Raw genomic sequence first — 12823 nt, forward strand, 5'->3', positions numbered from 1 at the left:
GGATGGCTCAGCCGGCTGAGTATCTGACTTCAGCTCAGGTCATGATCTCATGGCTCATGGGTTCGAGCCCCGCATCAGGCTCTGTGCTGACAGCTCAGAGCCTGGAGCCTGCTTCAGATTCTGTCTCTCCCTGTCTCTGCCCCTTCCCCAGTCACACTCTGTCTCTTTCTATCTCTCAAAAATAAATAAACATTAAAAAATTTTTTGTAATTTTTAAAACAGAATGATATCTGTGTAGATTTTGAGCATATTTGTCTGAAGGCATAAATATCTTCTAAAAAGAAAAAAGAACAGCATTAGCATCAAATTATGAGCCACCTTTTCATGGGACACATGCTGTTTCTTCCCAGTAATCAAGGAAAGATAAGGAAATTATCATCCTCTCAAACAGACTGATGGAAATGTAATTGGCACAGTCTTACCAGGGGGTAGTTTGAAAATATACATAAAAAAGATTTAAAGCAGAAACAGCAGCCTTCTGAGCTAGCTATTCTACTTCAAGGAAATTATTTTAAGGAAATGATCCAGCACATGCAAAAAGATATAAATAACATGATGTTTGTCAGAGCACCGTTCTTAAATAGCAGAACAGACTGGTGACAACCTGCATATGTGTATGTGTGTGTCTAGTTTCAAAATAGAAGTGTAACATTTTGGGGGGCCTACTTTTCCCCCCACTTAGATATCTCTTATGAACACAAATATAGGTTTGTATTACATTGTGTCAGTTTATAGTATTCTACTGTTGGGTGGTTAAGTAATTATGATGAACTATCATAGAAAATATGCAGCCATTTAAAACAGTGATTGGAATCTACCCTCATAGATATGAAGATATGCTCAAGTTAGATATTTGAATGAAAAAAAAGGTCTCCAAAACATCAGGTATCGTATAATCCTATTTTTGCAAGCCCACAGAAATACGTGTGTGTGTGTGTGTGTGTGTGTGTGTGTGTGTGTGTGTTTAAAATAACTTCATATATACACAGAAAAAAAGTATAAATGTTACCAGAGGTTATCTCTGAGAGTGGAATTTGAAATGACTTTCAAAATGTTTTCCTTTTGTAATGAACGTGTATTAAGGAAATTAACACGGGGGTAGCTGGGTAGCTTAGTCAGTTGAATGTCCAACTTTGGCGCAGGTCACAATCTCACGGTTCCTGAGTTCGAGCCCCACGTCGGGCTCTTTGCTGTCAGTGCAGAGCCCACTCAGATCCTTTGTGTCCCCCCCCCACCCCGCACCCCACCGTCCCGTGCCTTCCCTGCTTGCACGCCGTCTCTCTCAAAAATAAATAAAAAACATTTAAGAACAAATAAATTAATATGTTTCAAAAAAAAAAAGACAAAAACCCTTGGGCTGCCAACCTTCTGTGAGTGTGTGTGACCAGTGTTCAATATTGCTGGGCATTGAAGGAGAAAAAAATAGAAAGCAAAGCAGAATCCACAGCCATGAGTCTAAATTTGCCATCAGACTATCAGCCTCTACCAATGTAGGACTAATGGGTTCTGTTGTTAGAGTGGAAGTGGGGGGCTGCTAGTGAGAGAAGGTTATCTGTGTGATGTCTTAAGGCTATTTACTTTATTTAATTTCACTGGGTTTTCTAGTCATGGACCGTATCCCTGGCCTTAACCAGCTGCCTCATGGTCGGACTTCTTCGTCGTAACACACGCCTCACCCAAGATCTGTTCACTTGTCTTGATTCTCTTGAAACACCAAGTCAGAGACTACTGCTAGAATCTTTGGTTTTATTGGATGACAGAGTCCCAGGAGTATATCTAAGTATCTGTTAAGGACCAGCATGGTTTCCCACATGTGCAAGCACAGTTGACTTAGAAATTGCCTGAAACACGATGGTTTTTGTCGGTTGGTGAATAAATTGTTCTGTCCAGGTAAGCAGCTGTAGACACATCCTTGAGAGTAGATCATTTGAATTAGTAAGAGCCTTCTGTCTTAATTGCTAAAGGAGACAGAGCCTCTTTATTGATTTAAGAAATGAGGAAATTCCAGAGGCTGTCCAGTACCTTTGGCCACTCAAAGCTCGATCTCAGGTACGAAGCTCGATCTCGGGTATTTGTGTCGCCAGCCTCTCTCCGTGTGAACAGTAGCATCTTCTGGTTTCTGCCCCATCCCTGTGAGGGTTACATACAGCACTGCCCCCTGCCTTCTCAGCAGTACCAGATGTTGTACTCTGTTCCTCTTGCTCGGCCCCCGGTCTTGTCCCAGCCGACAAACACTGTGAGTGGAAGACAGCCAAGAACTCCATACAATGTGAGACAAAGGCCTTTTGGAAGCTTGCTTTTGCTAAAATAGAAACAGCTACCCTCACCCTCACCTTGGCCCCCAGCTTTTTACAACATCACATGATTGCACAAATGACACAGTGTGTTCTTTGCCTTGAACAGCTCTTGACTGGTTGTGGTCAGGTGAGTGATCAGCATCTTACATGCTCAGGAAGATACACCATCCCAGTACTTGAGCCACCAGAGAACAACATTCTAGAAGCAGTTTTGTGTACTATGTAATGGGAACTTAATCCAAGTTAGGATGGAACTCGGTGGGGAGACTAATGCATAAAAATGTTTGCTTTTATGGAACCAGAGTAAAAGGGGTACAAAAAGACACTAACCCATTGAGGTTAAGGTTAACATTTCCCAACTTTATCTCCCTTAATTAAAAGAAAAGTGAATGTAGAGAGTTATTTCACTACAAAGAGCTATCTAGCTCCACTCCATCACCAATAAGCCCAAGTAAAGACAAAAAGAAGTGTTTTACTGGATGGAATTTAAAAAAAAAAAAAAAAAAAAAAAAACCTCCCAGAATTTAATCTCTGAACAGTATTATCTTTCTAGTAAGAGAGCCCAGATCTTGCTTCCCCATAACCTTCCAAGTTGCAGTCTGTGTTCTGTCTATCAGAAATTCCTCCTTCCCACCCACGAGTACCCTTCTGTTGTGGGAGAAGGAGGGCCTTTCCAATCTTTGGCCTGGGGCCAAGCCAACCCTCAAACTGTGGTTTTCTCTGAGTCTCCTTACTGAAGCATGGCTGTTTCCCACACCCAATAAAGAAGCAAAAGTCTTGTATATGTTGACCAGGTCTTGAGTGGAGGCCAGTGCTTACACAGCTCTCACATTCCCAAGACATTGACTGATGACGGTGTAGCCCATTCCCTGGGCTGTTAACCCGCAAGTGCAGAGTGCTAACATTGTATATCCAGACTCACATTTCTTAGAATTTATATGGAGAGAACTTTATCTATTCTTCTATCCATTTATGAATGAATATCAGGACAAAACAATTCACATAATCTATTGTTGATGGAGTTGTAGGACTGGAGCCAATACATGGTATGAGAGGCTGATTTCTGCCAATAGTCTAATGAATTCATTTATATATCTGCTTTTTAACATTGCCTGAGTATTTTCGTGGGTTTCTTTATCAAATTTGATTGCTTTAATCTCATTACACTTAGCCTTGGCTTTGGTGAAATACCTGGGAACTTGTCTACATTACTGACTCTTGGGAAGTTTGGACAGTACAGAATTGTGATTTCATTGTCCATTTGGGATATTAGAGTGTGATGACTAAATAGCTGAGAACCTAGAAGCTGCTTTACTGTATTTGGGAAGAGTGTCTGCTTTTTTGAGATGCAGTACATTTGCATTATATTAAGGCTTAAACAAGCTGGACTTATTGGTAGATTGAGGATTATATCTCAGTTCAGGCGTCCATTTCGCTGCATTTAGCAGACCCTCCCTTCTGCCCTATGCCTTCATAGCTTAACAAATTAGAATTTTTCTTTTCCCCCATATAATCAGAAATCTAGAGTTAGGCTCTCCTGAACTCTATGGTACTGTCATGAGCCCATGCTTCTCTTGTCTTTACCCTTTACAATCCTTAGCAAGTGACTTCCACCCAAGGCCTGTCCACCTGATGCTAGCTGGATATCCATGTTCCGGGTGGGAGGAAGAAGAGTAAAGGGCAAAAATTGTGTCCTAACCCAGTTTGTCCCCTTGAAAGAGCTTTCCTGGAAGGTGCACATGGTTATTTCTAAGTAGAGGAGAGATTGGGAAATACAGTTTTTTTAAGTGGACACATCATTACTCAAACAAAAATTGGGGCAGTATTATTAGGAAGAAAGAAAGAAGTATTAGTATCCAGGCAAGTGACAGTCTCCTAAGCAATAAATCCTCTTAATTTCTTCTATTTTGTTATTTGAGGTAAAAACTGATCTTATCACTAAGGAACGTTGGTGTCTAAGCTCCTGCCACAAAATTTGCATCTAGGAAGATGAACTTATTTTTGTTTGGGATCTACAGAAAGTCTTGCTTACATTTTGTGGCTAAGTATAAGTTGATCACAGATAACACACTAGGCACTATTCAAAGTCCAGACAATGGTCCTATTACAAGATTACATCTCTGTAGAAACACAGACTTGACTATTTTTTTGCATAGGAATTTGGTTGTTACTAAAAAAAATAAAAATGAGTAGTAGTTACGAGTTTTCTTACTTTCATTCATGGGGTAAATATTTATTAAGCGCCTGTTATGCACAAGGCATTCTACTAGGCACTGTGCATGAAACAAAAATTAATCAGATGTCATTCAGCCATCTGCAGTGTGCAATGTCCAGAAGGAGAGAAAAGTACACATATCAGTGGCTGTAACACAAGGTAGAATGAGCTAAATGTGATAAGACACACACAAATAAATTGTTACAAGCATTCAGAAGAGGAAAAGATTATTCCTGCCAGAGAAAATTGAGTAAATATGATCCGGGGAACCTAAACATATGTTTTCATTTTAAGCGTTTGCTTTCACAGCTAGTGAACATCATCGTAAGACTAGAAAAGTATGTTGAAAAATGCCCAACCAGCTGCCATTCACAGACCCTACAGAGGCAGACCTGCATGCCATCCCATCCTTCGGATCCTCAGCAAACGGAGGTGGGAGTTTGGGAAGGAATGGAGCATTTGCCGAAGGTCTACAATGCGCCTGGTATTTGGTCTACTTCAGGAATCCTTTATTGAATGCCTGGGTGATATTGACATATGGGGTCTTCATTTAACCCCCAATAATCCAGCAAAGTAATTGTAATTGCCTGTGAGGAAGCTGAAGGTCAGAGAAGGTCACTGACTTGAAAAGGTCACCGTTTATAAGTGCCAGAGCCTACATTTGAGCCCAGGCACGTTTGGCTGCAAAGCCATGCTGTTCTTCACTTACCTGAGTCTCTGCCTTTCACTGATGACCAACTCTGGATTTGTAGGCATAATAAGTGTTGAACAGTGAACTCCTTCAGCCCCGTCTAATGCTGAGTCCTGTACCCACCTGGTTAAAACTAGGACGCCATTTGGATACTTTGACTAGTACCCAGAGTTAACTTTGTTACCTGCTTAAGTCTTAGGAGAACTTGACTTTTTTTTTTTTTTTTTTACCGTTGAATGATTAATTTTTGTAATAAATAACTACGTATGGATGGTACAAAATTCAAAAGGTTATAAATGATATGTAGTGAACAATTAGTTTCCCTCTTTCCTGGACCCCTAGCTAACCGGTTCTTCTCCATGGAGGTTCCTAGTTTTTTGTGTCCCATTTCAGAATTGTTCTATGCACATATCAACCTTCTGTGTATGTGTGTGTGTTTCTGTGTGTTTTGTGTGTCTGTGTGTATGGTTGTGTATATTCGTTTTCCTTTTTTACACAAATGGGAGCTTACTACACTCACACCGTTCGGATCTTGCTCTTTTCATTCATTTTTTGTTTGTATTTAGAAGTCCTAGCAAGACTTTTTAACAAAAGAAAAAAACCTTAGTGATCTTGAAAATATGGTTAAGTTGTCACCACAGCAACATGTATTGAACGGATGTTTTTTTTCTGATGGCAGTTCCTTTACAACACGAAAAATCGCGCTCAATAAGGAATATTTTCATTTCCAAGAGCCCTTTGCTAACAGTGGCTTTTCTTTCTCAGCTACTCATCCAGTGAATTTGTTTATGGATGGCTGCTATAGAGCTCTTCAGCCCTGCTTGGATTTCTAGTCTCCTCCCCATTCTGAAAGGGGCAACTTTCACTCTTCAATCTAAGGGGGATGTAGGGATATAGTAGTGTAGGGATATAGTAGTGTGTAGGGATATAGTAGTGAAAATAAACTGACAGTAACCCTCTCCTGCCTCCTTCCTTCCTTTTAGTTGAGTCTCTCCCACAGATATTGAGACCCTCAGATATGGAAATGGTGTTTGAAAGGAATAGATTTGTTTTTGAGTCTGTCTTGCTGTACCCTATGGTTACTTGTCCTCAGAAGGCTTGCTGGAGCAGAATCAGGGCTCCTGGGCCCTCTTGGACCATCTGAAGACCTTCCCACATGTATACACCCCCCAATGCCTCCCTCCTGGCTTGGCCCATGGGCTTGGGTCTTCCTTTGTTCCCCTTCTTCCGGTCAGAGTTGGAGGTGAGGGAAGAGCTCTTCGGGTTCCCCTTTGTAGAGGGGTTTGTAGAGATGGTTTGTAGAGATGAAGAACATCTCAGTCCGAATGGTCCATTTGAAAATGCTGTAACCCTCTACTTCTGAAATTGCTTTGTTCTTTGTTAAGCCTATCAAACACATTTACTCTGCACAAGAGTCTCTGATCCCTCTCAGACCTGCCTAGCCCAGGACCTTTGGACATATTTCCCTGAAATGGGACATTCCAAGGCATGAGTGTAGAAGGATTGGTTAACATTTTGCTAAAGCTACCCAATTTATATTTTTTAGATCTTAAAGCATGAAAGTCATAAAAGACAAAAATAATATTAATAAAGTCTATCTCTAAGGTGAATGTTTCCTAAGAGCATCTGATCTTACCCTTTTGGCCTGGCCAGAAGGAAATGACATTTCTCCATGTCTCTTTAAATGCAGTGTCTTCAGATGGAAATCAATTGCCAGAAATCTTTTTAATAAAAAAACCTTCTGTATTTTGCCAATTGTATATTTTCTCTTAATATTATTTCACATTTAAAGCTTTTGTAACGCATGCGTATTGAAAGCAGTGTTAATAGTATGGAATGATCAATAGCAAAATTTGTGGCCTCCCCCAAAGAAAACACCAATTGCTAATGAGGTAAATAAGTTATAAGAATTTTTTAAGCATCTACTTGAGAAAGTATACCTTTACATCCTAACTACAGACGTATGTTGGTGTTTGTGACATTTAGATGGTGATTTTTAGGTCTTTATTGATTTGTAGGCTTACCCTCTAAGCAAATACACCTTTGTATTGATCTTATATTCATACAGTAACTAGCATTCAGGTAGTGATTTTACTTCGAAAGCATCTTCGAAAGCATTTTAAAATGTAAAGTCTTATGTTAATCTTTAAGTCAATGAGGTGTTAAAGAATTCTGCAAAGAGTCCTCAAGGCCACACATGGTCTGGCTGTTCTGTTCCAGCCTCCTGTCTCCACCTCTCTGCTCAACATGCCCTTGCCACACTGGCTTCTACCCACTCCTGATATGTGCACACCTTCTAGAAGAGTTCTGAGTTCTCTGAGTGGGCTGGAATTGAGTCAAGCTTCAAGCCACTTTTGTTCCTGTGCTTTATTTCCAGTACTTGACACCCAGTAGGAGACATTCATTCAATATCTGTTGAACTTAACAGTGAAGGAAACGAAGACAGAGAGACCAGACGCTTTTCTCATTTCCACAGATGGATAATACATAGTGCCCATACGCCCTGATTCCCAGCACAGTGTACTTTCAACAAGACCGTCTCAACTCTCTCCTTCCAGACCTCTCCGTTCTCTGAATCTGGACCTACACTGGCAGTATTAGAGAAATTTTTCCTAAAAAATTACTTCAACAATTTCCCTTTTCCTTTTGTCCCACTTCAGGATTACAACCCAGTTACTCATTTATAGCAAATGGCTTATGAAGGACATCTCCAACGACCTTTCTTTTTCTCTTCCTTGTAGGCCATCTTTGGCAGCCAGACCCTACCTAACTCCAATTTATGGACAATAAATAATGGTGCAGCTTGCAGAATTTCAAGTGCCACAGCTAGTGGCCAGAAGCCAGCCGCTCTACCGCAAAAAGTGGTGCCGGCTCCAAGTTCTTCCTCCTCGCTGGTCCCCAAGCCCCCAGCCAATCACAAACAAGTCCTCAGGAAGATGACATCCCAGAAGGCCTCCAAGTAAGTTTTCCTTAATCTCCGGTTCAGTTTCTTCTGAGTCGTATCCATTCTGTGCTAAGAGTACTCTTCGTTTATGAGGCCTTCAAAACAGTTGGTACTGTACAGAAGACAAGAACACCTGATGGGGACTGAAAGTTAACTCTGGTTCTCAGCCTGGACTGAGAGTCACCTGGGGAACTAGTGGACCATGCTGAAGTTTGGGCTGTGTACCCTGTGGGAGGGGCAGGTGCTGCTCTTAGGTTCTCCAGGGATTGTGATGAGCGCTGATGGCGGGGTTCAAGGTCACTGCCAGTGACTAAGTCTTCCAGCCTCTGGCAGGAGCTACCATCAGACAGTGCACTGGGTAACAGTGCTGAACCGTGGGTTTGGAGAAAGGAAATGCAAACTTCTTCCTGATGTGTTTTTTTCCTGGTCTTTCTAAAGAGTCAGATTTTTTCAATTTCATCTAAAATTCTGTATGCCTTCCCCCTCTCTTCCCCCCCCCCCCCACACCTGTATTCGTTGTTCACTCTTAGGGATTTGAATGGGAAGACACTGGATTGGGATTTCATTGAGGGGGTTAGGAAGGGGCAGTTTGTGGTTGAAGGCCAAGAGCACAGTGAGAAGGAAGCTGTATGGCTCTTCAGCCTGGAAAAAGTAGAAGTGAGCCCTCAAGGGTGTAGCTCCGGAGCCAGACTGCCTGTACTCACACCCTCACGCACTAACTGTTTACTAACTGAAGACCTTTGGTCGGTTGCAAGTTACTTAATCAGTTAGCCTCAGTCTCTTCATTTGTGAAGCGGAGATAATAAAGAGGATCTGCTTCACAGAATGTTGATAAATACTAGCAGAGTTAATACATGTAATACTTTGCATGTAGAATATCTAGAGCAAGACGTAGCATACAGAGGAACTCAGTGAGCCTTAATTACCATCATAAACATTCTAGAATCATGCTCTCTTCCTCAGGTTCAGGAAGCCCTCAGGTAGGAGAATCAGCGAGCCGGATGTGCATGTTGAATTTGCCAGTATACGCCTTGTTTGTGGATCCTCTGAGTATTGCCAGTACCCTGAGCTGGCCCGTGGTGGCCCATTGGGGCCGGCTCGTCTGCTGGTAGGGAGGGGGCCTTGTCAGCAGGCAGCAGGACCATTTGCCGCCCTGAACTCAGTGCTGGCAGGAGAACTCTTCAGCCTTTTGAGATGAAATTGCGGCTCTATGGACAAACTTTGCTGCATTTTTGTGGTTTCTTCTCTCTGACAGGCAGGAGTGTGGGAAAACCGGAAACAGCTCAGCACCAAAAATGCACAGAAGGGGGGAAAAAAGCAAGATTTCTTCAGAATTTAAGAAATATAATCCAAGTATCAAAAGGCATGCTGTAAGGCGTTGTTCCAGGAAATAGTTTCCAATTTGCCTTTAAAATTCTAGCACAAGTCTCTGAAGCTAAGTAAGTTAGTACTAATGGAGACCTTGACATTCCTTCACTTACGTGTATAATGTACAGTGTCGTGGGGAGCCCCACTGTCTTTAATAGTCTTCTGACTTTTAGGAAAAGGAATGGCATTGTTCTTATTTGACCTGACCCAATGAAAAGTTCCCTCTAAGAAGTATTCAGATAAAGGTTTTTTTTTTTCTTTAACTAATCTTTTTATTTTATAATAATTTTAGATTTACAGAAAAATTGTAAAGACAGAACATATAAAGATAGAAACACCCCATTTTCCCCATTGTTAGCATCATTTATCGCCATGGTGCATTTGAAGAAAGTACCATCCTGAGAAACTGTCATTGATAAGTTATTAAGAACTAAACTCCATACTTTATTTGGATTGATGAAGTTATTATTATTTTTTTTAACATTTATTCATTTTTGAGAGTCAGAGAGATACCTAGCGCGAGCAGTAGAGGAGCAGAGAGAGAGAGAAGGGGGCACAGAATCCGAAGCAGGCTCCAGGCTCTGAGCTGTCAGCAAAGAGCCCGACGTGAGGCTCAACCCATGAACTGTGAGATCATGACCTGAGCCAAAGTCGGACGCTTAACCGACTGAGCCACCCAGGTGCCCCTTGATGAAGTTATTTTTAATCTGGAGAAACCTTTCACAGATCCTTGAGTATCAGTCGATATATTCTTATGTTCTAAAGTAATTCATGTTCCTAGCCAGCCTAGCAAGTTACTTAACATTTATGTGACTTCGTTTCCTATTTAAAATGGGAGTAATAATAGTACTTGCCTCATGGGGTTATCAAGAGGAACAAATGAATTAATGTCAAGCACAAATATCATGCCTGGTACATAATGTATGCTAAATAAGTGTTAGGTGTTATACTGTTATCATTTAGGTTAATACTGGGATGTCATTTCAGGAAATTTTCATATAACTTTTTACTTTCGTCTTGCAAGATATGTTGCTTCATTTGCTAGGAGCTCATTTTGGCCTTTATTCTGGCTCCGTTCAGATTAATCAGGAACCATCAGTTATGAGTGGTGATACTGAGTCACACTCGGGAATGCCATAGTTGCCCCAAGAGACACAACTAATGAGAAGTTGTAATGAGCTTTTGACTGCGCCAAGCCCTGTGTTTTGGGGTTGAACTTCAAACTTCTCCTAGCACAGAAGTTGGCATTGGACAAATATAGAAGCAATTTCCAAGAGCATCAAAGTTTCCACATCCTAGAGGGTTGAGTTTAGAGAACAATAGAACATAAAAGATGGAATGTCGTTTGGAGTTGGTGCAAAGGGAGTTGAGAATCAGAACAGTGGGGTCCTATTTCTTTATGATAATATTCAAGTCACTTTCCCTCTAAAGGTTTCAGTTTCCCATCTGTAAAACAAAACCACTGTCCCCACTGAATAATTAACCAAAATAACTGGTTTTCTGTCTATTCCATTGAAAGCTTTTTATGAGCACATTTCTTTTTTAATCTTGTTGCTTTACAGCCATTTCCTCATCCCCTCTTGGCCCACAAGTTCTTTGTTATAGTCCTCAAATTCATATATTTATATTTCCTTTAGCTGAATCTCATTTGTCAATTCTGTAGAGGGGATGATTTAGATTTTTTTTTTTTTTTACCCTTTCCATAGTGCCAATAGCCCTTCTTGATTTTCCTCTCTAGTGTTTGCAACACTTCATAATTTAGTACCCACTTCAGATCCTCCTTTTAAAACTATTTGTGGTATTTCTTCCAAACAGTCAGCTGAACTAAGAGGAATGACAGCCTAGGAACAACTACGTGCATATGAACTGTGTCTTCCTTGTAAGTGACCTTTTCCTCAGAGCCAGACTCATACTCTCCAGGAACATGGAGAAAGAAACCTAAGGAGATTAAAATTTGCCAGGGTCATGGGCAAAACTCACAGACTAGAGATAACTTCGGAAGGGCAGAGTCAAAGCTGTTGTACCTGGGGCTTCTCTGAAGAAAAAAAACTACAAAAGAAACACCAGGCTTAACTAAAGTGCTTTTCTTTCAATAGCTGAGATTACCTTTCCTTGCCTAGGTTTTAGGATATTCTACAGCAGGGTGACCTCAGTGGCAATTGAAGGTAACTGCTTGTTCTGTGTCAGCACCCAGGACAGTGGTGTTTGTTAATGGCTACTGGGCATTAGGAAGGGAGGAGAGAGGCCAGGAGCCCAGCAGTGTGGACAGACCAGTACCAGTTCATGTGACCTGAGCATGTGTGATATTAGCAATATGATGAAAGATGCTCAGAGATTAACGTCAGACACATATAAAAATAAGGGTCAGGTTTAAAAAATATGCTATATCTTTTTTTTTATTATTGAATATTTACTTTAAATATTTATTGTAGTCATTGGGTTTTTTTTTTGTTTTTGTTTTTTGTAATTTACTTCCAAGTTAGTTAACATATAGTGCAATAATGATTTCAGGAGTAAAATCCAGCGATTCATCCCCTGCATATAACACCTAGTGCTCATCCCAGTAAGTGTCCTTCCTAATGCCCCTTGCCCATTTAGCCCGTCCCCCCACCCACAACTCCTCCAGCGACCCTCAGTTTGTCCTCTGTACTTCAGAGTCTCTTATGTTTTTCTCTCTCCCTATTTTTATATGATTTTTGCTTCCCTTCCTTTATGCTCATCTGTTTTGTATCTTAAATTCCACATATGAGTGAAGTCATATGATATTTGTCTTTCTCTGACTAACTTACTTCACTTAGTGTAATACACTCTAGTTCCATCCATGTTGTTGCAAATGGCAAGATTTCATTCTTTTTGATTGCCAAGCAATATTCCATTGTGTGTGTGTGTGTACATATATATATATATATATATATATATATATATATATATTCTTTATCCATTGGTCTGTCGATGGACATTGGACTCTTTCCATACTTTGGCTATCATTGATAGCATTGGTGTAAATATTGGGATGCATGTGCCCCTTCGAAACACCACACCTACATCCTTTGGATAAATACCTAGCAGTGCAATTGCTGGGTCATAGGGTAGTTCTATCTTCAACTTTGGGGGGAACCTCCATACTGTTTTCTAGACTGGCTGCTCCAGTTTGCATTCCCACCAGCAGTGCAAAAGGGTTCCTCTTTGTCCGCATCCTTGCCAACATCTGTTGTTGCCTGAGTTGTTAATTTTAGCCATTCTGACAGGTGTGAGATGGTATATCATTGTGGTTTTGATTCGTATTTCCCTGATGATGGGTGATGTTG

At 40.9% G+C, this 12823-nt stretch overlaps 1 protein-coding gene across 28 annotated transcripts in view; it reads left to right on the plus strand.

Annotated features, from left to right (window-relative positions):
• TTLL5 (tubulin tyrosine ligase like 5) overlaps positions 1–12823 on the plus strand; it is a 300979-nt gene that overhangs the window by 210783 nt on the left and 77373 nt on the right. For 20 of the 28 annotated variants that reach the window (XR_006705160.1, XR_006705161.1, XM_045451565.1 and 17 more), the window contains 2 exons: positions 4822–4944; positions 7945–8162. Coding sequence is in view for 26 of the 28 variants with exons in the window: in XM_045451565.1 (XP_045307521.1) it covers positions 4822–4944; positions 7945–8162 (341 nt within the window). In the remaining 2 variants the exon portion in view is untranslated. Of the gene's footprint in view, positions 1–4821; positions 4945–7944; positions 8163–12823 lie in introns of those variants that run through there. The other 8 variants (XM_045451575.1, XM_045451563.1, XM_045451568.1 and 5 more) reach the window with 2 other exon arrangements.

The sequence above is a fragment of the Leopardus geoffroyi genome, chromosome B3 (genome assembly GCF_018350155.1).
Source record: "Leopardus geoffroyi isolate Oge1 chromosome B3, O.geoffroyi_Oge1_pat1.0, whole genome shotgun sequence".
Lineage (NCBI taxonomy): Eukaryota > Metazoa > Chordata > Mammalia > Carnivora > Felidae > Leopardus > Leopardus geoffroyi.